Genomic DNA, 27145 nt, shown 5'->3' with positions numbered 1-27145 from the left:
GGGATTTATGTTATGGTGGTGACACGGAAGGCCGTACGATGTGATTCTTGTTGATGAAGTGGAAAAATTATGAGTTTTGTGATTTTCTGAAACTTTGATGTTGTATTGTTGTTCTTGATGATGAATGGTCATGTGATAATGGAGGCACACTGGTAAAAAAGTATAAGGTTTATGATAAGAAAGTAGTGGGATCCCATTGTAGAAGATGCCTTGTTTGGTTTCTTGTTATTAGGGGTGTCAACGGGTCGGGTTTACTCAGACCTGACCCGAACCAAACCCTTAGGGTCCGGGTATGGTGATAAATAAGAAGACCTGATTAGGACCCAGGTCCGGACCTGAAGGTTTGATTAATACATGGACCCAGGTATAGTTTATAAAATTTCATACCAGACCCGGACTCGGCCCAAGTTCCAATTAAGACCCACATTTTTTCAATGTAAAAATGAAAAAAAAAATATGGTTTTACCGGGTATGGTTAGGGTCTGGTTCATGTAGTTCGTATTGGGTTCGGTGTGGTTTTTCTTATAATGGACCTGATTAGACCCAGGTCCAGACTCGATACCATACTCGAAAATCAAGTCCAAGTCTGGTTTCATTAGAACCAAACCCGACCCGTTGACACCCCTACTTGTTATCCCTCGAAAATCTTGGAGTATCTTCTATGTGCCAACTTTTGCCTTTTCTTAGTAAAACCCAAGATTCATATTAATTCAAATTTCCCGGCATTTTCTTTTCCATCTTACCTTTTGCCGTTTCTTAGTCCCCAGCCGAATTGTTCTTCAAACTTGAATCATCAGAAATGAAAGATAGATGTGTGAAAAGTGGCAAAATACAGTCATGATCAAGAACAAACTCTTTTTTTTATATATTTACTTGGAGAAACTGCCCTCATGATCAAAGACCTAACCGCGCAGGCTCTGCCTGCATGCCTTATGATCACTGTCCTGACAGCCTAAAACTCTGTGGCTTGGCGCTTGCCCCCCAAGGAGTAGATCAAACTCCTTTATTAGACACATTAATTAATTTGTTCTTGGTTTATTATTTAGCACTGTTGTTAATCGCAGATGAATTAATTCACAAGATCAACGAGTAAGGTAAAGGGATGAGTGACTATGTCAGTCCTCTTTGGTTGAAAGATGGTTTCATCTTTTATTTTATCTATAAACTTAATTCTATTTTTTTTTTTTTAAGTTTCAAATTTAGGAGACTTGGATTGAGTGGTTCATGAAAGATAGGATATATCTATGATCTCATATAATTTGGGATGTAAATAGGTTGAATTCCATTTGAATTTAGGCATGACCAAATCCAACCTAATCATGTATAGTCTGATCAGATCTGGAGATAGATTTATATTTAGATGGGAAATTCATTTCTATTACTAAAGAAACTCGTTCAGTTACTAAAGAAATTCATTTCTATTACGTACATGATAAATGAGTGGGGCAGTCTATGGGTTGAGTTTGTTTCAAGTACCCAACCTGGCCCAGATCCATATTGTCGGGTATGGCAAAAACAATAGAGACCCATATAAATCATTACCGGCCCAACTGGATTCAGGTCTGGGACCAGGTTCCTGACCCGATAAAAATATAATGCCTGCGAAGAAAACTATAAAAGCATGAAAATTTCCAAACAGTAAATCTGGACCCGACCCGACTATGATCCAACCCACTGTTAGATATTACAGGGTATGGAATTTTGTAAATTAAATCTGGTCAGGAATGAGATCTCTCGTATTTGACCTTAAAAATACCCAAATCCGCATATTTGTTACATGGTTGGATCTGGGAACTCTAAATGGCGGATACCCAACCCGTTGGCAATGACAGGCCTAAACTGAGTATCACTGTATCAGACTCGTTTCTACTAACACCTCTGCATAAAAACAAAATGTCTTTCTGCAAAGACTGTTAAATATTATGACTTGCAAAGAAATTATTGTACAATAATAATTGATTAAATATGTATATGTAATTATTTTAATTTGTAGGTATTTTTTATGAAAAAATATATATTTGTATCAACCTTTTACAAACTTGGACCAATTCTTTGTGGCATGTATGGGTTGATCACAAGTGTAAACATGGTTAGAGCACTTATGTGTCTTGAACTTGATTAAAGGGAAACGTTTTCTCAATCTTTGGAAGCAGCTATTGGACAAGCCATTGTTTCTTCAATCTATCATAACAGAACATCAACTCGTCTCAATCAATCAAATTTATTGAATAACCTTTTAAGCCCTCACATTCTAGTACCAATACCCATTTATGGTAACTATGTGTTAATATGATTTGTTTAGTTTATACCTACTTAAACCAGTGATTTATGTAAACTGGTTGAACCGACAGAAACCGTCCAATATGAAGTTCGGATGGTTCCTGTGCAATTCTGGTTTTCCTTCCCTTCTCTCCCCCTTCTACCACCTACCTCCTTTATTTCTCCTTTCCCATTCCCTGGCCTCCAGCGCTACTATCACCGGCTTCTTCACCGCCGGACGGCCTCCCCACTGCCATCCCTGGCCTCCACCTCCCTCCCGCCCCCTCCTCCCTCTCATTTTTGTACTTCACCCTGCCCCAAAGCCCCTTTCCCGGCCTCCACCACCTTCGGACAGACTCCCCAGCCCCTCTCATTTTTGTGCTTCACCCAGCCCCAATGCCCCTCTTCCCTCTCATTTTTGTACTTCACCCAGCCTCCTCTGCCCCGCCGCTCTAGTGGTCCTCTGTTGGGTGTGTGAGAGAGAGATAGAGAGAGAAAACAATGGTGGGTTAGGAATTGCACAGTAACGGTTCCTGTTGGTTCAACCAGTTTACATATTTCACTGGTTTATATATTCTAGTTTCTTGGAAGAAAAGATAGTATGACTCTATTAGATAAAAATTACTGTTTAATGCACTTTATAGTGATTTCCAAGAAAGGGCCCAGAATCGATAACTTTTCTAATAGTCAAACAATCTTTAACCAAGGGCCTGATCTTGAATTCAACCCCACAGAGGTCATTTTTGGCATAAGAAAGAAGTTGAAGTTTCAATAAAAAAACTTGTTCTAGGCATAATCTGAATCCTATCGGGTCTGGCCATAAATCAGGTTCTTGTTTGGGCAGTTTCAGGTTTACAATGAAAGGAACCTGTTATGCTCATTATCACAATTCAACCAACGTATAGGGAGCATATCATGCTATCAATCAATGTTGGATGTCACTTATATATTGGATGTATCTCACCAAGTTATCTGTAAGTTAGCATTTATTAATAATTTACAATTAAAGTACCAAAATATTCTCACCAACTTATAGTAACTTAACATTTATTAAAAATTTACGATTAAAGTACAAAAATATTCTCACCAATTTATCAGTAACTAACTTAACATTTATTAATAATAAAGTACCAAAATATAACCTATATACTATTTGTTTCAAGCAAGAACTACAATATTATATGATTAAAAAAATGTTACCAAATTTTAATAGGGAAAATAAAATAAAACATGGTTCCATAATAAGATTTAGACCTGTATATATTTGGATCAGGACTCAAAACTAAGAAAAAGGCCATTAAGTTATAAAGCTGGTGAAATATCTAAATCAATTAATTATCAATTCAAATCTTTACAAACTAATTGATTTTTTTTTATATTTACATGGAGAAACTGCTCAGAGGATCATAGACCTAGCTGTGCTGGCTTTGCCTGCCATACTTATGGTCACTGTCCTGACAGCATAAAACTCAGTAGCATGGAGGAGTGCCACTGAGGACAGTGTTATGCAAGCATGGGGAAGGGTGCAGTTTGCACACCCAATTTTTTTTCTTTCTGTCCATGCATATGCACTGATGAAAACTAAAAAAAAAAATAGGCTTTTAAGAAATGTGTTTTAACCTATATGAATGCTTTACACAATCAAACATTTTAGAGAATTTTTAAGCCCCACAAAAAAAAATCTTTCTAATCTAGAAAAACGTGGTTACTTATATGGATTTCAAAGAAATGATGGTAGATGCATGTTAGAGTTTTATTTTGAATCACGAGTATGAATATGCATATTTTATTTTTGAAAACTAAGCAAATGAACAACCTAAAAAATATGAGCTCAAATGTTAAAAACAACATACATTTAGTTGTTTGATCTTTTTGTATTTTCTAGTAGCAGGACTCGAACATAAGTTGAAGTGTTTGATCTTCATGTCGAAAACGATAACGAAGAAAATCACTTCTTTGTCTAAGTCAATATATGTGGCTTATTTGGTTCGAGTAAGTACAGCCTGAGGGGTATTTACACCTGGTATCCTAAAGCTATCTGGTATGGGAGTTACCGGTCCGAAAGCTCATTACATGGACTTTATAGAGAGCCTAATAGATATTGACATTGCACATGGCAAGAAACAAGCTATACGTAAAACTATGAAAATTGAAAGTATAGTAACTCGAGCAATTAAGTCTGCGAGATACTTTGTATCTGGTGCCCTAAGGTCGTCTGGCTTGGAAGTCTCTGACCCAAACCTCGTTACACGGGTCACGAAAACTGAAAATTTGATATAGTGCTCAATTAAAAGAAAAAGAAAAATGTGAAAAATGAAAAAAGAAAAAGAAAGAAAATCAAGAGCATAAAGATAAAGTTCACTGCTTAGGAATAATTTTTGAGAAACTTGTGTAGAAAATATATAAGTGAGGATAAATAAACAATGACATGTGTATTGGATTTTCTGAGAATAAAGTATAAATGATTACGATATTTAGAAAAGTAAAGGAAAAAGTTTTTACTGTGATGGCATGTAAAGACTCTGATTATGTTTTGGAAAGTGTAATGGTATGAAATATTCGTGAAAACAAACTCTTTAGTTGCCTAATGCTTCTTGAATTTGAATCTTTTGTATACATGACAGAGATGTTTATGGATAACATCACTGCAAACCCTCATGAGACCTTACTCGTCTACTGGGGTAACCCAGGAGTTTAAAGGGTTTGTTGCATATGTTAAATGCAACTGTGATTCTTACAAAAGTGAGTTAGGTTTTTGCTTTGTTTGTTTGCTTTTGATTTTTTCTGTTCAGGGTCAATTTGCTCGAGGACTAGCAAACGATAAGCATGAGAGAGTTTGATCATGCATAATTTCTGCATTTTTTATATATATTTTTATGCATGATCCATCGAAAAAATGCATCAAAAACTGATTCTTGGCAACTTTTTTCAAGAGATTGTTTTAAAACCAAAATAAGGAAAAACACACATTTCAAACCCTCTTGTACGTGTTTTATAATGTTTCAGTTGTTTTAGGAGTTTTTAATTAGTGTTCTAATTAGTTTATAATTGATTTTAAAATATTTTTAGAAGTGTAGTTTTTAGAATTTTTGAAACTTAATTGGAGTTTTTAAAAAATAGTGTTTTGACATAATTTTTTTAGTATAAAAACCAAATTTTCAGTAGAAGAGGGTGTCTTTCCTCTAGGGATTCACGCCCTCTCTCTCTTCTCTTCTCTTCTCTCCTCTTCTCTTGTTTCGCTCTTGGTCGGTTCTTCCTTCTTCTTCGTTTCGTCTTTACTTATAACCCTTACTTTCACCGTCTTTTTCTTGTCTCCATCATCGGAGGTACGTGCAGCCCGGAGAAAGGTTGTTCTTCTTCTCAACCCCTCCATCGGATCCGAACTACGAGGCTTGCTTCTTCTCTCCCAGCCCTTTATTTATCTTGTATTTAGATTAGATTAGATTTAATTTGTTTCATTACATGCATAAAAATTATTTTCATTTGCACATAGCATAGTGAATTTTAGGCATTTTTGTTGCATGTAGGACAAAGTAAGGTTTATTTTAGCATGATATAGTTAGCTTTGAATTTAGTAACTCATCTTGTTCTTTTGTTTTATTTTAGTGAACACTGCGGATTTGTTCATCTATTCATTGCACGCAGTGTAACACAACATATAGATAATTTGTCAATAATTGTTCTCTTTTAGATTTCTATAATTTTTTTAGAGAGGATAACACAATCATTGAATGGATCTGTGTGATAACCATACTAGACCTGTCGTTATTGGCAGATCTGGTTGGATCTCTTGCAGCAGACGTTGCTCTGGCATGATCAAATCCGATCAGACCAGAACAACTCTGTCACTAGCAGATCCGTGGGGTATACCTGTGCTGACCTATTCATGCTGAAGTATTTGAGCACGCGCACGTCTGCAAAGCCCAGTTCACATATTGGATTTTGAGAACCAATCTGCATAATTTTTTTCAGGTCTGGATTCAGCATCCCAGACTTGAATTTGCTCTTTGTTGATTGCACTTTGCATATAGCAGATCATGGTTCAACATGATTATCAGATCTGGAGTTCCAGCTTGATCAAGCGAGGTGCAAGTTCAGCAAAGCACGCTAATCATGCAGACTTGCATGAAGGGGATATGCAGATGCAAAAAAATTCTTTTTGGTACTAGCGTGACTAGTAGTATCGGTTTTATTATTATTATGTTTTAATTAGTTAGTTCTAGAGTTTAATTTTTTTATTGCTTCGTGTAGTTAGTTCATTAAAAATTGAGACGACATCTTCGGTAGTTCAGTTTGTTTTGAATTGTTTTATAGTAGGCGGTTAGCATAGTCTTAATTTTTAGGTAGTTAACTAGTAATTCAATATTGCACAATAGTAGTTGAAACTGTTCTACGTTTAGTTATATTCAGTTAGTAGCTTAAATTAAAAAATTTATATGGATTCATGTCATGAATTAGGTAGATTGATTTATGTTTTATGATAGTAGTTGGTTAAGCTAGTAGTGCATGGCTAATTAGTTAGAGTAGTTTTGAATTTGGTTTGCAATTAGTTAGTAGAATCTTAGATTGTTACAAATTAGTTGGTTTAGATTCATGTTCTATTTTGAGAGTTGTAGTTAGTTAGTGTTTCTTTTTTCAAGTTAGTTATTTTGCTTTATAGTTTGTTCAAATAGTGGTCACTTAGTTCATTACATGTTAAATTAGTTTGTTACAAGTTTGTTAGATTTTTATTTCTTGTTTTGGATTTAACACTAACATTGATTTTAGGAATAGTTTTTTTTTTTGTTTTTTTTTTGTGCTTTTTGTGTTGCAAAAAATGTTCGCCTAAGTGATAAGCCCTCAAAGGTCCCTAAAAGATCCCATAAAGACCCCTCAGAGAGCCCTTAGAAGAGTCAAGACATTTAAATAGGAATAAAATACTAGTGGCTCTTGAATTCAAGTGAAGCAGTGAAGATCAAGGGACTAGAGCTCAAGCAATAAGACTCTCTTTTTCTTTTCTTTTAGCTTAGGTTTTTCTAATTTTTTAATTGGGTTTGTAATAAGGCCTGTAATTATTTTTATTCTTTAAGCCCTCCACAGAGGGCAGCACTCTCATTCCATTACTTTATTTTATTTAATTTTTAAGGCAATAAAGCTTGCATTTTTGTGAAATACAAAGGTTTTCTCTCTGTTCCCTGAGTTTAACCTGGATCTCACCTTAGTCTGATCAGGTTATTATTATTTGGTGTCTGGCTTTCACAAAATATTTTTATCAAAATTATCTCTTTAAAATTTTATTTCATAAAACTCACACCAATGGGCTTGAGTTTGGACAATATCTAATCCAAAATAGCAAATCTAACCCATATTCCTTATACGCCCTCTAACTGCTAAAATGGGATCCTAACTGGCAGTTAAAACTAAACCAGAAAGAGAGTTGGTTAGCCTAATTGGAGACCCTCTCTAGCCAATCCTATTTGGCCTAACTAAGATAATAAAAGAATAATTAAATAAAAGAAGCTAAATCATTTTGGACCTAAAATCATAAAATGAAAACAATTAAACCAAAAAAGAATAAAAAGTAGAGGGGCGACCTTGCCCCACCAATTGCGAAAGTGGGGATGCCCCACCCTTTTCTTTCTTCATCTTGTCTTCCTTCTTATTTAAAGAGCTCACATGTACCCCCCACTAGGTTGACTTGGTGGCTCAACCTTTCTTTTCTTTTCTCTGTCTTCTCCCTCATGCCATGTGTCTTCTTGAATTTGGAAAGTAACTCTCTTTATAGGGACTCCCTAAGCTTGCCATGTGTTCATCATATGGGACTCATATCATGTTCTTTAGCTTGAATTAGGAGAGGACAAGTGTCTTTTGACTTTTTCTCTCCTTCACACACCACCTAAGCTATCAAACAAGCTCCTTGGAACCCACTTTGTCATGTCATAGCCCCATGGTGATGTGTTAGATCTTGGATCCTAGAAATAGGCGATGGCTCCAAAACATGGACCGTAACATTTAGTCATGATATCATCATTTCATGCACTCATTTCACATAATCATATGTGTTTCTCATCATATCAAAATTTCAATCATAACTCTTAATGTGCAATAGCATGTGCAAAAATTTATTTTCAATTTTCATCATTCAATACATCATCAACTATGCAGTATATAGCTCCAAAGTAAGCCATGGTGAATACATCATGATGTTAGTCACACTTTCTTAGTTAGTCATGGGATTCTTACGGCTCTTCCATGGTCACATCATAGGACATCATCACGTACTAATAACCTTACACAAAGTCCACATGCACACTAGTGGATTACTATGGATTTTCATCAACTCATGGATTCATGATAATTTATGATTTGTCAAATATGATAAATGCTCTTACTTTTAAATATTTTACCGTGGACAATACTCTCACTATTTATGTGCATCATCATCACATGAAACATAGTTTAATTTTCGTCGCCTTAACCGCCATCAAATCATTTTAGATCGATATATCTATATTCAAATAGTCATAAATATGATTACTAAAATTTTGAATAGCACCATGTTGCATATTATGCATAAAGCTTCTAAGGCATGAAAAACATTTGTTCATATATTCATACAAGCAAACCGTAGGAAGCATAATTTATGATTATTATTTATCATCATATGCAAATAAATATTCGCATACATGTGCAAATTATAATTCAGATCACACTTTTCTAACACATTACAAATAAGCAATTTTGGCATTAATTAAGACATCATAAATTAAAAGCAATATGCATTAGGATTAAAGCTTAAGTCCTCATATCCAGATTTAATTGGATATACACCATATCAAAATTCAATGGGAGTTATAATTTTATGCCCCATTATAAGCTCATTCAATTTTTTAAGGCTTTAATCTTATCAAATATGATAATATGCAATCAAATCACAATCATATCAACATATAAGTTTAAATCTATTAATGGATCAAAAACAAAAAAACTATATCCATATTTATTGAATTTATATGAGTCTATATCCAATACTGACTTAGGATGTTACCATCAAGTCTAACATAATTCATAGTGAAAAAATGGATCTTTATGCAAACTTAAATAGCTCAAGAAAAAACTATGGGTTACATAGGATATGGTTGTTGTTCAAATTCATATCCTTAGGTTTCAAATTCAAAGAGATTCTTACCACATATCCGGCATTATACTTTTTTGAATCCATCGTAAAATCTAGGTTAAATCTGGATCCATATAATCAGAAGATCCAAAGAAGGACCATTTAATACACATTATGCCAATATAAATAATTTTGGTTCCCATTATGCTAATTTGGATTTAAACTCACCCATATTATGTTTGAGATTCAATTCGGATCATAACTAGATCCAAACCGTATCATTCTGAACAAATATATTTATTTAGATCCAATATTCAATTATTTAACCCAATAAATAAATAATCTCAAAATTCATAAGTATAAGTCATCCAAATGTAATACCAACATAGATCTAAAACAACTAATAAATAAAGATAAAGGACTAGCATGGATCTTGAAAAGTCCATCAAACCATTTTATGCATCACAAGTGCAAATCTAGTTTTGTTCCAATGATCCACTATGTCCAAGTTGATCCAACATGTCCAACATTCATGTTGAGTGGATCCAAACTAAGTTAGTATAGTCTTTAGCTGGTTTAACTGGTTCAACTAGTTCCTCTGGGTCCATTGTGCATGATCACTTTTACCTGAATCAGATCTAGATTTACTGGATCTAAACAAATTGAACTCTGATCTATTACAATCCAAATGGTTCCAAAACATTTTTATATTTGAAAAGGAATCATTCAGGTTCATCGAGATCCAATCTGGTTTGGGTAGATATATTTGATCCAAATCAATTTGGACCATCTTGATCTTGACCAAATTTGTACATGGTGCATTCCAATCACCTTTTCACACAAGCAAACCAAAAAAACTTAGGTCTACCACCTTTCTTATCCATCTAAGATGAACTGGTCCATTTAAGGTGGTCAAATCATTATTGGTTGAGACATTGAATTGAACCAATCTGAATAAGTGATACAATTAAGTTGGATCCAACAATATCCAATTCACTTAAAAAAAAACACTTGCATGGACCCTTTCACATGGGTTGTTTTCACTCACCATGAGAGCTACCTCTCCCCTTCCTCTTTTTAATATTTTTCATTAAATACCTTTCTTCTTTTTTAAGTACTAAGAAAGGTTTTCCTTTCCTTTCTTGTCTTTTTTTAAAAAATGAAGGAATTGAGAGACCTTCCTCTCTCATTCAAAGGGTCGAGAACCCCAACCTTCTTCGCTTTACGACATCTGAAACTCCTTTGGAAACGATCATCCAGCGATGGCGCAACGACGCGATCGAGGCTATGCCCTGGCGCAATGTTGCCTCAGTGTACGACATGGGTGTCATTGATGTCGAAGACCCAAGTGTCTTTCCTATCGTCAATGAGCTTAGCAGACTGGTTGAATCAGGCTACCACGAACATCACTACTGTCGAGTCAAATGCATATTGGTCCCCCATCATGTAATGCTTTATGAACCCGATGCACCTCTTGGGAACCCTTTCCTTAGCCATGGCTCCTCCATGCATCTTCTTTTGTTTCACTGCCTCAACAACCATCACCTCCTCTGCATTCGAGTGGAGACATGACACCATTGTCTGATAAGAGATCTTGTTCATCTTATAGTTGTGATTCATCGTTCCCCATCTGACACCCTTCACAATGACTCCATCCTCATTGCCATTGCCACCATTGCCATTATCATGGTCTCAATCGACAACAATGCTACTCTTTGTGTCGATCTTCATAAAAAACAGTGAATGCCACCCACCTGCACAACCAAGAAAAGAACAAAACGAGCCAAGAAACTTACCACATGGTGTGATATTCAAGAATTGTCAGAAATGCATCCAAACCAGTCAGTCATTCTCTTGCTCGGTTAGTGTTAGGAACCACTTGTGTACTTGAAACTAATAGAATCGGTGCATAGGGCCTATTAGATCCTCTAAATGTTGTTGTTGTAGATCTTATAGTCATAATTAATCAATGAATTGCAATATGCAATATAGTTATCTTACAAACATGCTTTACACACACATATATAGCATTTTCAACTTTGAATTGCAAGAATCAAATCATTTATTCTAAAAACATACTTTATCCACACATATATATGACAATTTAATTTAAATGTATGATTGAATGTAATAGACGATGATTTCAAACATCTTACAAGCATGTACATACAAAATAACAAATGAAAAAAGTATATGTCCACGAGCATCAGGCTATGTTCCTCCTTGCGACCTCTTCCTTGAAGCATGCACCTTATCATCCAAGAGATGATCTTCTGGGACATCAACCTCGGTCTCCTGAGGATGCTTCTCTGGTCCCTCCAAATGATGTCCTTAGGATCATCATGTGCACTCCCCAACCTAGCTTCAACATCTCCATGAGCATCCTCTTGTGCACTCTTTACTGCAACATCAACATTTGGTGGAGCATCTGATCCCGCCAAATGACCCTCACTCTCCTCCACTTCTTGAGGACCCTCGATATCATATCTCCACTTCAGTATCTTTAACTTTTCTATTGTCCACTTGCTGAGGTACCTCCTCCGCCTTTATATAGGATCTCCCTCCCCCCCCCCCCCACCCTCTATTCTCCATACACTCTCTCTCTCTTCATCTCACCATTGCCATTGCCATTTCAAGTGGTCACCCATCTAGCTTCCTCTAGTTGGGCATTGAGGTTCACAACTTTAGAGTAAGCCAATTGCTCAAACTTCTTCACCACTGAGCCCTCCTCCTTCTTAGATGCTTCCGATATGAGAGACATGTGTAGTCACAAACTCATCAACCTTTTTTGCATTTTGAACCTTAGATTTGGGTCATGTTGAAAGTATTAGTTGTTGTTTGGGTTACCTTGAAAGTGTTAGTTGTTGCGAGGTTGAGCCCAAATTTTTTGGTTTCAGCCTACTAATGTTGTATTTTTTATGATAAATGTCTGACACCCAGGCCTTTGGCTACAGAGCAAGCTTATGCTATACCCACACGTCAAGCATACTCTATACTTAAAAGTAAGAAGTATCACCGAGTGTATAATTTTTCTTCTTTGGTTTTTCTGTTGTGTACCAACATTAGCATATGGTGTGGGTGTAACCTCCTCTGAGACAATCTTCTCAATCGTCATATTGTAATAAACAAATTCAGAATTTTCTACAATAAAAAGACAAATATAGGTAAACAGCCGAGCAATAGAGACAAGACATAGGTTATTGAAAAAACATTGCGAAAAATAATTGTCTATTGACAATGCAAAAACTCAAATCGTTAAGTAAACAATAAAAAATAAACAAATTATATTCCCTAATCATGTTTATAACAAAAGATACGTAACAGATAAACAACCAAATTTGAGGATAGAGACATATAAACCGTTAAGGAAACAAATGATTTAGGATAACTAGTTAGACAAACAGATACTCACATGCAAATGATTTAAACAAAAAAAAAGATAAAATAAATTATTAAATATGCAAAGATAACTTGAAAATTATGCAATTCTTTTACAAAACAACTAACTCGTGTCAATGTTTCACAAAAATAACTAAGTCAAATCGTTGTTTATAAAATAATTGATTCAGTCATTAAAAATGTGCTTACCAGGAAAACTCAACGTTGATAATTGTGAAAAATTCAGCGATAAAGTGTTTTCGATGAATTGCCAAAAATAATTGTTGGCAGAAGAAAGTTGAAAACCACACAAATCCTAGTTTATGCAAAAATATCCCTGAAATGCGGATAATCTGTTTTTTAAATAATCGAAGGTTTACATTTAATGCTCATAAAAAATTCTCAAACAAGAAGGAAATTCACAATGTATTCATTCTCAATATTTGTATTGTTTTGACAAAATCATAAATTAGTCAGTAATTTTGCATTATATATAGCATTTCGCAATGACAAATGTGAAAGTCATTACAACTTTCACAATCATAAATTCAATTCGTTTAGGGAGATTCAGGGGTACGATTCGCAAAAGTTGTACATTATTTGCAATAGGCATTTTAGAGTATGAACTTCATCGAATTATATGCATATATATGTTGCCACAATTTGCGGTCCTCTTAGAGGATCAATTCATCTATTCACGTGGTATCTATCATACTGTATATGTGAATTTAGTACAGTATTTGCAAAGTTATGCTCATTTCAAAGGTTAACAAATTTGGCTACGCCAACTTCTTGAGGTCCACAAAAAGAATCATACGGATCTACATTTTAGTGAAAATTTGTGATACTCAGTACATCACCTGAACCTCAGGTTCTCTCGGGTTAAAGGTAAAAATTTATAATAAAAAAACCAATAATTTCTAAAATTTGGATATGGAGCAGATTTCGAAGGTTTAAAAAACTAGTCATTTTTGTTGATTGTACCGTCCGTTTTCTTTCTTTATTTTCTTACCACCTGTTGAGTTAATAAAGCCTATACCAAAAATACCCTCATATTTTCGTCACCTTCCAATTTACCCTTGGTTACGCGAGCCAGATATGATGAGCTTGATGTTTGGATTTTCATCACGATCACGAACCGTTTACAACCCCTTGTTGTGTAGAAAAGAAGAGAGGCCTTCCTGCTCTCTCTCATAGGGAGAGGAGACGAAAGGGTGGAGAGGAAGCAAGAAGCCCTAAATTCACCCTTGTAAGTGATCGTTAATTCTCCTCCGGACGTCGGTTTCCGTTCCCATTCATCTCTTTTTTTACCGAGGTACTCTCTCTCTCTCTCTCGTGATTTTTTCTTCGATTTTGTTTCTTTTCTAATTTCTAGTTTTCGTTTGACGATCGATATTTTTAGAATGTGGGTTCCGATTCTTGGTGATCCCCTCGTTAAAATTTAGTCGCAGCGATCGGTTGATTTCTCGAAACCCTACTTCTTTTGTCCTGTTCCTTTTGAGTCGGTGCTTTTGTTGTTGGTGAATATTTAGGGTTTTCTGTTCCTTACCGTTTCCTCTTTATTGTGATCTGTTTTTGGTGTTTTATTGCGTGAAGAATAGGAAATTCTGTGCTTTTAAACGGTAGTACTTTGTTTTTTTCTTTTGGGGATGCTCGGTAGAAGAAGGAATTGGGGTAGCTTTAGATATTGTGCCCCGAATTTCTTGTTCTGCTTTGCGTCTTAAATGCGACTGTTTCATGCGTTCACCAACCTTTTTTGTAAATATCATCATAGAAGATTGAAACTTGTGGGGGAATTCAGGACGCATCTTCAGATTTTTTCGATGTGGAGAGGCAATTTTGCCACGAAAGTAATGGGTTTTAGCACAATTGCGTTGATCTTTTGATTGCCTTTCGGCCTTTTATGTGTTCTTATTGGTCTAATGTAAGTTGATCTTTTATATCAAAGTTTCATCTTAATGTGGGTTTTCTGAAGTTGGCAGAGTTATTTGAATGATGCCGTGTTTTTCTCAGTATTGATGATATAGGATAGAGTTTATTTTCATGTCTGTATTTTTTAAGGATGTAGTAAATAAGTGAATCAGTTTTGTCAATCATGACTGGTTTAGTGTATGATTTGACGTTTATATTAAAGAAGGTGCATGATGGACTTCTTTGTTTTGGCTAAATATTGAGAATTAGTATCGGCATACGTATCAGGTTAAACATGATGACGTTTACTTTCTTTAAGCATGATTTGGGTTGAAAAAAACTGGAAATAAATAAATATTTTTGGTGTTGCCTCGTTTCATAAATGCCAAGATGGTTTTTCTAATTCCAAATAGTAATAAATATTGTTCCATCTCCTTTTAATGCAAGTTTAGGTTAGTTATTTTGCAAACCAGAGAGTTGTTTGTCCTGGACATTGTGTCGCCAATGGTGGTAGCAGAGGTAGGGCGTATGACTGGCCTTCAGAAGAGCAAACAATTTAATTCAGATGCTGAAGTAGATCGTGTATCCTCAGAAGAGTCAACAAGAATGGTTAAACATGGTGAAGGCCTCAGGCAATATTATCTCCAGCACATTCATGATCTTCAACTTCAAGTCCGTCAGAAAACCCACAACCTCAATCGACTGGAAGCTCAGAGAAACGAACTTAACTCCCGAGGTTTTTTCAAAAAGCTCTCCTGATTTCCTTCTATTTCTTCTAGAGTGCACCATTCCTTTGATAAGTTTATTTTTCCTTTATTATTAAGCTATTGCATATATGTTTTGTCAGTGAGGATGCTCAGGGAGGAGTTGCAACTTCTCCAGGAACCTGGATCCTATGTTGGTGAAGTTGTGAAGGTCATGGGGAAGTCAAAGGTTTTGGTTAAGGTATATTGATGTTCACAATTTTTTTTTGAAACATTGCACTAGACTGCATGTAGAATGTCCAACTTTTATTGAAATGGTAGCATGATAATATGTGCTTGAAATCCACTTAAAGTTGTTATATTAAGTATAGATGTGTATTTGTTTGCTTTATGACATCATATATGAACTGGAAGTTGTTATTTGTTTGTTCCAGACCTTTTTTATTGGAGCAGTCGTCATGGATTAAATTTAATTGTATGGGACATTCTTATCCTCTTGTGGGCTTACATGTTTAGTATATGTCCCTTTCGTTCGGAACTCAGAAGCCATTTGTTGTCGGACTCTTGTTGCACTCTGACAGTATTTTCTACCAAAGAAAAATTTTGTGATATCTAGCGCTTATCCGCTATACTAAATTATTTGCAAAAAAAATTCTGGAAGGAGGAAATTATGAATTTTTGGCTATACGCGGTTTGTTCTTTCCAATCTCTGTCAATGATGAGCTCAATCAGTTTCATTGAGTAGAATATTTTCTGGGGACCTTGTTCATCTGGAGTTTGTTAAAGCAGGATATTATCCCTGATTCTTCACGAATACAAGATTGGGTGGGTTAGTCTATGCTACCACTAATGTATCAATCAAGTGTTGAATTGCCCCAGTACATCTTGTTTATTTGGCTTGCTTTTTCTTAGTTAATTTGCAGGGCGTGCTATGTTGGTTTTTAGTACTAATCTTTCTGACTCGTCTTCAGACCTATCTTGTAAGTTAATACAATGCAATTATATTAGTCCTTGCTTCAGCCTTCTTATCATGGTTATGGCCATGGTGCTTTTTATCTTGTGTCGCATGGTACTAACACTATAGTTTACTTCTGATGTTCTCCACTTTATTCACCCGTATATGTCCACTCATTATTTGTCAAAAACATGTAATTAAGTAAACAACTTTCTGCAAGCTTGTGAATGTTCCATTGCCTGCCATTGGCTTCTAAGTGCTTTCCACTATCCCTGTAAATTACAATATATGAAAGGTTTTCCTTTTTCAACTTTTTTTTTTCAGTTATAGTTGGTTGCAGTAAAGGAGAAAAATGGTAACTAGAAAGCCGTTCACCAAATTATTTGTGATTGAAAAATCAACATCTCATCTAATTTTGCAAAATCATGGTTTTGATTTGGTTTTTGAACAAAATTAATCTCCCCCCACTCTTCTTCAATAAAGAAAAATTTAGTGTTTCCTACATGCCTTGAAAACAAAAAACTGCATCAGACATTAGATTTTTGACATGATTTTATCATGTTATAAATGTGCTTTATTTTAATTTATTATTTTTGCATCCCTTGGCCTAGCCAAAAAAGTTTATTATATTTGTAGTTTTTTGTTTTTTTTTTTGAAAAAAAAACTTTAAGAACATGGTAAGTTTTTAAAAAATGCACTATATGGTTATGCATACACATGGCATATGCTTGAGTATGGTTAATTTTTAATGTTACAACAACAATAACAATTGGGGTCGGCGATATGAACCAAATAAGAAAATCATTCTGGGTCTTCCACATGAATCTTTCTCCTCCAATCATTTATATCCAATGTCATGTCATCGGTGAGGTTCAAAGCATTCATATCCTTTCCTATCATCTCCATCCAATTCTTCTTAGGCCTGCCCCGACCTCTTTTAACTAATATATTTTCCCATTTCTCCATCCTTCTAACTGGAGCATCATTAGGCCTTCGCCGAATATGTCCAAACCACCGTAAACGATTCTCTCTCATCTTATTTTCAATGGATGTAACGCCTACCTTCTTACGTATCTCCTCGTTTCGAATCTTATCTTTTATTGTATTTTCACACATCCATCGAAGCATACGCATCTCAGCTACACTCATTTTTTGAATATGATGTCTTTTGGCAGCCCAACATTCTGTACCATATAGTAAAGCGGACCTAATTGTCGTCCTATAAAACTTTTTCTTCAACCGCAATGGCATTCTACGATCGCACAACACTCCAGTTGCACTTTTCCTTTTCATCCACCCAACTTTTATCCTATGATTTACATCTCCATCAATTTCTCCATCCTTTTGAATGATAGATCCCAAATATTTGAAATAGTCATCCACCTGTATTTCTTGCTCACCAAGCTTTACTACACTCCCATCACTACTTCGTTGCTTACTAAACCGACATTCCATATATTTTGTCTTACTCTTACTCAACTTAAAACCTCTTGCTTCCAATGTTTGTCTCCATAATTCTAACTTAGCATTAACCCCAGCTCTAGACTCATCAATCAAAACAATATCATCAGCAAACAACATACACCACGACACATTTTCTTGAATTGATCTCCTAAGCTCATCCATCACTATTGCAAATAGGAAAGGGCTTAATGCAGATCCTTGATGTAACCCAACCGTTATAGGAAAATTGGTTGTCACCCCTCCACAAGTGCGGACATTGGTTACTACTCCTTCGTACATATCCTTAATGATACTAATATACTTGAGAGAAACACCTTTCTTCATCATTGTCCACCAGAGAACATCCCTAGGTACTCTATCGTATGCCTTCTCCAAATCAATAAAAATCATATGCAAATCTTTGTTCCTCTCTCTATATCTCTCAATAAGTTATCTAAGAAGATGTATAGTTTTCATAGTTGATCTTTCAGGCATAAAACCAAATTGATTCTCCGATATCATTACAACCTTCCTCAACCTATACTTAATCACTCTCTCCCAAAGTTTCATAGTATGACTCATGAGTTTTATACCACGATAGTTTGTGCAATCTTGTATATCACCCTTATTCTTATATAGATGCACCAAAGTACTCTTCCTCCACTCATTAGGCATCTTATTTGTCTGCCAAATCTTGTTAAAAAGATTTGTCAACCATTCTAAACCTTTCTCACCCAAGTATTTTCAAGCCTCGATAGGTATACCATCTGGGCCAACTGTCTTTCTTGATTTCATTTTCTTCAAAGCCTCTGCAATTTCTTTCTTTTGAATCTTGCGCATGAAGTCACGATTCATCTCATGAAAAGGAATGGAGAAGTCTCCAAGATCCTGAGCATGACTTCCATTAAATAGCTTATCAAAATAATCTTTCCATCTCTCCTTAATCTCCTCATCTTTGACTAAAACCCTTTGCATTTCATCTTTGATACATCTAACCATACCCAGATCCCTCGATTTCCTATCTCTCATCTTTGCAAGCCTATAAATATCCTTCTCGCCCTCTTTGGTATCCAACTTGTCATAAACCTCCTTATATACATTATCCCTCGTGTTTCGAACTACTTTTTTAGCTTCCTTCTTTGTTATCATATACTTCTCCAAATTCTCATTATCACGACTCTTACTTAGATTTCTATAACACTATTTTAACCTTAATAGCTAATTTGACATCCTCGTTCCACCATGATGTATCCTTACCTAGCGGTGCACCGCCTTTAGACTCCCCCAATACCTCCTTAGCTACCTTTCTCATGCAACCCGCTATCTTATTCCACATTGATTCTGAATCCTTTTCGAAACACCAATCAGCTTCCTTAACTATCTGCTCTACAAACATTTCTTGTTTAGCTCCTTTCAGTGCCCCCTACTTAATTCTAGGATTTATCTTATGTCTATCCCTTTTGCGGCATTTTCTAAATCTAAGATCTAAAATTAAGACTCTATGTTGTGTATCTAAAATTAAGACTCTAATTTTTAATGTTACTTATCTCAATTTTGTTTGCATCTACCATGTGTATTTGGAGGCATCTTCTGTAGCTTAGTTATGCATTGTGAATATTTGTGCTGCTATTCAGTTCTTATGGTTGTGATGATGCTTTTCAGGTTCATCCAGAAGGAAAATATGTTGTTGATATTGATAAGAACATTGATATCACAAAAATCACTCCTTCCACCAGAGTTGCACTTCGTAATGATAGTTATGTTCTCCATTTGATTTTGCCAAGCAAAGTGGATCCGTTAGTTAATCTTATGAAGGTTGAAAAGGTTCCTGATTCTACTTATGATATGATTGGTGGGCTTGATCAGCAAATCAAGGAAATTAAAGAGGTATACGATTGAGCAAGTTAGTGCATGATTCTTTTGAACCCAGGTTCAGTGATACTGAAAGTCTTCAGATTTGAATTGATTTTGCTGCTCATGTCTGTTGAATGTGATTAAGCGTGGGAGCTTGCGGGTTGTAGATCCTCTTAGTTGGTGTACCTTTTTGTTCTTAAGGATAGCAATTTTTTAAAATATTTTTTAGTTTACTTGGAAGAAAAACGATCTATGCTTTTCATCACATGCATGACTTTTCCAGGTTATTGAGCTTCCAATCAAGCATCCTGAATTATTTGAGAGTCTTGGAATAGCTCAGCCTAAAGTAAGTACGTGTTCTAGTTCAACTGTCCTTGCTGGAGTACTGGTGTACATGTCTAGGTTTTATGCATTGTGAAAAGTAATAAGTTTTCCCTTTTCTGAATCAGGGTGTCTTACTTTATGGGCCGCCTGGAACTGGAAAGACTCTTCTTGCAAGAGCAGTTGCACACCATACAGATTGCACATTTATTAGGGTTTCTGGTTCAGAGCTGGTCCAGAAATACATTGGAGAGGGATCTAGAATGGTTCGAGAACTTTTTGTTATGGCCAGGTATATCTTGGACTACCAAATATTATGTTAGGCTGTCTTTATTTGCTTGGGTTTGTTTGAGTTCATTCAAATATATATGCATTGTTGATTTGTTTTTCTTGGTTTGAAAATTGCATGGTCAGAATGCAAAACTAAAAAGAGTCTTAGCTTTACAATATTTGAATTTATGTTGTTGAAGGTGCTCGTTTGCCCGAAAGGTCCCAAGTCTGTTGATATGTATTGCAGTCCTATTTTAAATGGTCTAGTACGTCCCTTTTTGGTGAGTTCTACTTAGTGATCTGTGTATTTGTGACTGCTATGGGCAGTTCAAACAAGAAAATTGCTTTCATAATATATGCACGAGGCACATGTGCTTTCTCTGATCATATAAATATTTTCAAAGGCACAGTTGTTTGGAGGTAATGGATACTTATTGCCACCAGCTTCAGCATCCACGATGTTAGCATTTTTGTGTCTGATCTGATGCTGCCATTGTTGGCCTTTTCATCCTGAACGTTTCCCACTAGGGTCCTGTCATCCTGAATTTGCTTTCCATTGTCCCATGGTTGGGGTTCCCACCTGCTTAAATGCTGTGTCAGGCTAAAGGTTCTCACATGTATCATATGTACCTACCTAATAGTATAATTCGGGTTCCCAATTCTCAATCCAACCTCAAACATGTTCTATCATCGACACACGGTGGAAATGGGGAAATATTAGAGAATAGGCTAACACAAATATTTGAATGTTGAGATGCTTTCCAGAAGACCCGGTGACTAGCTGTGTAATAGATGTATCACTTTGGACCTTGTAGAAGTTTAGAAAGATCCAACAGTAACCTAGTTTTGATCAAGGATCATGTTAGGCATCTTGAGGACTTGAATCTGTGATCATTTGTTCCACATTATTGGAAGAGGAATAAGGGTTGTCATTATTAGCTTTCTTGAAGATCTATTTCCATTGTAGTACTTCTTGAGGTGCAGTTCAATGAGTTCATGCTCATTGAAGATTTGCTGTTGGGCATGAGGAATCACGTCATGCTAAACAATATTAGCAAGGATCATTTCACAATGGCGTGATTTAAAACTCAATTTCCTACTAAACAAACCATGTAGATCACATCTGTAAGGTCTGGTCCACAAAAACTTAAAAAGTTTTGGGGAAAAAGGTGTTTTCTACTCAATAGTTCCATATCCTCATTAATAGCATATATATATATATATATCGGGTTAATATTGGCTACCCTCAACTGTACTGTACTCTCTAGTAAGTAGTAGTTTTTCAAGAGTTTGTGGTTTGAGCACTACAGATATGATCTGAATCATATCTTAAGTGGAAGACATCTTTTGGATCATCCAACTGTGAGCATAAAAACTCAGTGTTCTAAAATGCAGCAAATTTTGGAAAATCATGTTTTGATGTAAACTCTACCGTGAGATAAACTAACCAAAAGCATGTATGAACAAAAAATACTCGGACCGATGATGTTTTGCTAGATGATATGGTGCTATCAAGAACAACCTATATTTTCTCTCCCACACCCACCCATATCTTAAGTGGAAGACATCTTTTGGATCATCCAACTGTGAGCATAAAAAATCAATGTTCTAAAATGCAGCAAATTTTGAAAAATCATGTTTTGATGTAAACTCTACCGTGAGATAAACAAACCAAAAGCATGTATGAACAAAAAATACTCGGACCAATGATGTTTTGTTAGATGATATGGTGCTATCAAGAGCAACCTACATTTTCTCTCCCACACCCACCCACCCACCCACCCACCCCTCTTTAAACCAACACCCAACACTACCCCACCCCACACCTCCCACGGAAGAAAAAAAGAAAAAAAAACCATGTGTATACATGCACAGCTGAAGCTTTTGTTTTTCCTTTTCGTGACAAATGTGGGACAAGGTGCTGTCATATGCCTATATTCTGGTCAACTCAGTACTTCATCGTGTCTACAAGGTTTCTGACTACAGGCATTTTTCTTCCTTGCTTTGGTAGAGAGCATGCTCCTTCCATCATTTTTATGGATGAGATTGACAGCATTGGATCTGCAAGAATGGAATCTGGTACTGGTAATGGGGATAGTGAAGTTCAACGCACCATGCTTGAGCTTCTCAATCAACTTGATGGCTTCGAAGCATCAAATAAAATAAAGGTTTTTACAAATAGAAAAGGTTTTTTCTTGCTAGTTTGTTCTGAATTTTTCTACTTAACATATGCCTGCTTTCATGATAGGTTTTAATGGCTACAAATCGGATTGACATTCTTGATCAAGCCCTTCTACGGCCTGGACGTATTGACAGGAAAATTGAGTTTCCAAATCCCAATGAAGAGGTTCACTTTCTTGCTGCATGCTGGCTACTTTTTGTAGTTCATTCATTTTTTGCACTGAAACCTAGACTTTTTCTCTCCAAAAGAAATATTGACAAAACCCTTGGACGTTACCCTCTACAAGAGGGTGTAGTAGTTGGAGCCTGGCTTTGAATCCTCTTAAGTCTTGCAAGACCTTTATCCCTGGAAGGGGGGAGGGGTTCACCAGTTCTAGCCTAAATTTGTTAATATTTAATTTGGTCACATGCAATCGGAGTGGCTAGTTCTCTATGAAAAATAATAATATGCCCAATAGAATGGAGGTTAATTCATTACTTGATACTCATAGAACTAATTAGTTGAAAACAAAGAGGGAAGTGCCTCGGTTAATTCATTACTTGATACTCAGAACTAATTAGTTGAAAACAAAGAGGGAAGTGCCTCGGGTCCCCTTGATCCAATAGTTTAAATTTCTTGTTGTCTTATTGCTGTATCCGCAAACACCTAAAGCTGGGACCAGGTCTCATGACTTGTGATCATTGTGATGGTTTTTTCTAATTTTGAAGAATCAATTATCAGTGGAATTTATTCTTCGTTTAAGACACAAACCCTGTAAACATCCTACTGGTGACCATTGATTGACTACCTTTATCTGAAAGCAATTATATATATATATATATATATATATATATATATATATATATATATATATATATATATATATATATATATATATATATATATATATATATATATATATAATTGATTATTGCATGCGCATCAGTAGCATATTCTAATCAGAAGTACTCTCTTCATTTCACCAGTCTCGTTTTGATATCTTGAAAATTCACTCGAGAAAAATGAACCTTATGCGTGGGATTGATCTGAAGAAGATCGCCGAGAAGATGAATGGTGCATCAGGTGCTGAGCTCAAGGTGAGTTGGAACACCTACAGCAGTGATCCGGGTCACTATCTTTTTCATCCGTGTACGTTGCTGTAATATGGTGAATCGTGTTTTTTCTCTTCAGGCTGTGTGCACAGAGGCTGGAATGTTTGCTCTTAGGGAGCGGAGAGTTCATGTCACACAGGAGGATTTTGAGATGGCAGTGGCCAAGGTTATGAAGAAGGAAACAGAGAAGAACATGTCGCTGAGGAAGTTGTGGAAGTAAACTGTTGACAATTCTCAACAGCGATAATGATCAAACTAAGATGTTCTGTTTTTTGCTTTGTGTACTGGCTATTGCTTACTGTATTTGATTTTAGCAATTGTAACTGCATCTGTTTCTAACTCACGTAGTTCATAAAGTAGAAGGCATTGATTGTGTAAAAAAACCTTCCCGGTGATAAATTTCCTCAAAGGGTATGTGGTTGACCAAAGGATCCCACCAAAGACATTTAATTATCATGTGTACCAAAAAAAAAAAAAACTGTTGTTCCCAGTAGAATAGGTAACAAAGCTACTTAGCCTCCAGCTGCTACTAAATCACCACCCCCAAGTCAAGCCGTTGCGTTAGGTGCTAAAGCATGAGTATTTTGTATCCATTGCAAAGATAGGTTGTAATTGTATAGTGTTATATAAAAACATATCTTGGGGACGCCCCAAATATTGCGGGAAAGATGTAATTGCTTTTGCAGATCATCTATGTTTGAACTAAAGTTTCTCTTTTGGCGTTTATTTGCTGCATCTTTCCTTGATACTGTGGTATCTCAGACCATGATAAAGCTATGAAAAAGCAACAGTTTGTGATGTGTGAAATGTCCTATCGGGCTGTGGATTAACCAGTCCATTAGACTTGGATCAATCCTTCTAAGTCCAATATTGGCCACATTACGTGTTGCTTTGACTGGATCCAAATTTAGGTCTCGCTGGCTTGCTCCACACTTACTGAACCACATTAGGGACACGATCCACATGCAGTCCAGGTCTAGTTCCATGGACACTGTTCATCAAAGCTTAATGGACCTCCTTTGGCTGGTCCGACATCAATTGCTAATGAGCACAATTATCCAATCTTTTTCATCCCTTCTCTCATTCTCTCTAATTCATCCTCTTTGCATTTCATTGTAAGTGGAGAATACATGGGTGGGTTATAGTCACACAATGTATGAATTTCAACCTCCTGGCAAAGATGTCAACGGACTCTGTTACGAAGCCATCTAGGACTCAGCCCAAATAAGAACTTCCAAAGATAGGAATTCAAAAGAGAAAATTACTGTATTGCTCTAAAAAAAATGACATGTTTTCCGAAATGCCTTACAATTTGCTAAATTTGTCTCTTGTCCATAATCTCAAATGCTCAACTTTTTTAGGATCCTTTTACCCTTCTCACGAGCGAACCTCCTAAAGTTCGCACAATATATTGGTACGCTGTCCAATCTTATAATCGCTGACTAAAAAACAGATTTGCACGATAATGTCACGAAACTCGCAAATTTTGCATGACCAAAATTGTGAACTTGACTGTTTTCATCTCAACAAAAGAGATTCACACATTAAACGCGTGCATCTGCTCCTTTTTGCAACCCCCATGTGAACATCCTATTAATGAAAACTTGTGAACAATCACAAATACCGTAAGACATTCACATTCACATATATGGTAGGATATTCATGAGATACCATGTGAATCTCCTTTAAGTAATTGATCATCATGGAGGTATGAAAATGTATGATAACATTCGCATATAAGTGTTGTGAACATCACTAACATTTGCACTATGATATGATTGTCTTAAATATGGTACTACCATCATAAAAGATGCATGACTTTTGTGTAGAATTCATGTGAATCACCAGGGACAAAATTCTCTTCAACGAAAGGAGTTCCGCAATTGTTTCGTGACTTATGCAAATTTTTGTTGTGGATGTCTATGCATTCGCATGCTTGTTGATTCATGTATAAAGTCATGGTTTTATTTTGGGTTTCTTTTGTTTGTTTATAGTTAGAACCTAGCCCTTTAACCTTTTCACTTGCATTGATTCCCATGAAAATTTTTTGTAACAGTCCGACGAGGTTATGGTATTATTTTCATCAACTTTTCCAATTAGGTTGAAATGTGAGTTTCATACAAACAATATGTGTAACAAATATATATATATATAGTTTTATTTCATTCTGAATTTTTTTCTTTTTTCCTTTGTAGATATGAACATTAGCATTGTATTATTTGTGTTTGGTTGTTGTTGATGTTTTATGTATGTTTTGATGTGTTTTATTTAAAATTTGACATCGGATTTACTGTTTAGGGTTTATATATATATATATATATTGGTGCTTAGATGATTTATGTTTATTTGCTTATCTTTTATGTAATATTCAGTGGTTTTGTATTAGAGTGAGCTAGGGTTGACTTCGCACAAGCATTCAATTAGTGTGATGAGGTTGGAATTGTTTGTACACGAGTATTGAATAGAGGTTAGTGTTATTGTAGGTTTTGGTTTTCAGAATGGTTGTTCTTGTATCTTTTATTCATTGAATGAGTGAATGATATATGGATAATCTCTTTGTCACATGTTATTTTCATTAGAAGAATGATATGTTATGTGATTAGTGTAGGCAGTTAATGATAGCCTCTGAAAGGGTTAAAGTATGTGGTACTCTACTTAGAGATCTATAGTGGTCTCCAAAAATAGTAGCTTTAAGGAATGTATTGCTTTAATATCTCGTAAAACTGAATATAGATAAGAGTTATTGAGCCTCCGGTATAGTTATTCTCCAAACATAAATAACCAACAAATATGAAATGATATTTTGGATGATGATAACGTAGAATCAATGTTATTAGTGGTAATGTTTATATAGTTGCCCGTAAAGCTAAACAAGGTGTATGTATGCTATCTATTGAGCTCAGTCCTTTGGCGAACATTCAACTATTCAGTGGGCGATATTAATGTTTTTAATATGCACACGGAGGACATGAAATTGTCCACACCAATTAGGGATATAGATGTTGGACGTGCAGGCAATAAAGAACTTTCATTAACAATTGATGTTATACATGATCAGAGGATCAATGTAGAGGATGTGGAACTACATCGACAAACCAGTACTAGTGATCTTCACCACAGTAATTTGGATGACATCAATTCTTTTAAGGAAGATAACATAATTAGGTATGATTTGTTAGATTATGTAATTTATTCTTAAGATGTGTGTGATGATGAAGGTGTTATTTTTATAGTTAATTTTGAAAGCTGAAAATACAAGAATATTGCATGCATGAAAGAAAATAAAGCGATAGATACGATGAATTTTGATTTAGTTTGTGTATCTGAATAATCAATTAGTAGTAGCAGTGATCACATTGTCTGTCGATAATCGAATGATAATAATAATGACTATAGCATGTTGGTTGAGGATGCCTAAAAAATGAGAGGTGGGGACCAAGACAATGATGACATGGGACAAATAATGATAGATAAAAATGATGCACAAATGAAAATTAGAAAGTCAAACCCTTGATATGTTATATAAGTTATATAAGTATTTGTTAGTCATTAGGGTCGTTTTATGTTTTTACACTAATAAGAAGTGGTTGAATAGGTTTTGTCCAATGGATTTTTATACAGTTAAGAGCAATTATAAATGATTAAAGCAGAGGCATCTCAGTTGTATGATGAGTTGCGTAA

The 27145-nt window shown here is 35.5% G+C and overlaps 1 protein-coding gene across 2 annotated transcripts; it reads left to right on the top strand.

The window, feature by feature from the left end:
• The first annotated feature begins 13860 nt into the window (after nucleotides 1-13860).
• Nucleotides 13861-23942, top strand: LOC149819270 (26S proteasome regulatory subunit 8 homolog A). Of its 2 annotated transcripts, none has more exons than XM_089985704.1 (10): nucleotides 13861-14048; nucleotides 15097-15380; nucleotides 15492-15589; nucleotides 19409-19633; nucleotides 19884-19946; nucleotides 20050-20213; nucleotides 22203-22359; nucleotides 22440-22538; nucleotides 23339-23449; nucleotides 23544-23942. In XM_089985704.1, exons 2-10 carry the CDS (start codon nucleotides 15149-15151, stop codon nucleotides 23682-23684), a joined length of 1290 nt encoding a protein of 429 aa, XP_089841830.1. In that variant the 5' UTR covers nucleotides 13861-14048; nucleotides 15097-15148; the 3' UTR covers nucleotides 23685-23942. The 2 variants fall into 2 exon arrangements, with proteins under 2 accessions (XP_089841830.1, XP_089841831.1); XM_089985705.1 differs by having other exon boundaries at nucleotides 13904-14048; nucleotides 15102-15380; nucleotides 23544-23900.
• The last annotated feature ends 3203 nt before the right edge of the window (nucleotides 23943-27145 follow it).

The sequence above is a fragment of the Nuphar pumila genome, chromosome 13 (genome assembly GCF_984573655.1).
Source record: "Nuphar pumila chromosome 13, dmNupPumi1.hap1.1, whole genome shotgun sequence".
Taxonomy (NCBI): Eukaryota; Viridiplantae; Streptophyta; class Magnoliopsida; order Nymphaeales; family Nymphaeaceae; genus Nuphar; species Nuphar pumila.
Note: the sequence above shows the minus strand (reverse complement) of the source record. Positions and strands in the feature narration are given on the sequence as shown.

What these genes read in the sequence shown, in the direction of transcription:
- LOC149819270 (XM_089985704.1), top strand. Translation starts at nt 15,149, where the DNA reads ATGGTGGTAGCAGAGGTAGGGCGTATGACTGGCCTTCAGAAGAGCAAA. An exon ending in AGTCAAAGGTTTTGGTTAAG is followed by an intron (nt 15,590 to 19,408) that starts GTATATTGATGT and finishes GATGCTTTTCAG; the next exon opens with GTTCATCCAGAAGGAAAATA. An exon ending in CATCAGGTGCTGAGCTCAAG is followed by an intron (nt 23,450 to 23,543) that starts GTGAGTTGGAAC and finishes TTTTCTCTTCAG; the next exon opens with GCTGTGTGCACAGAGGCTGG.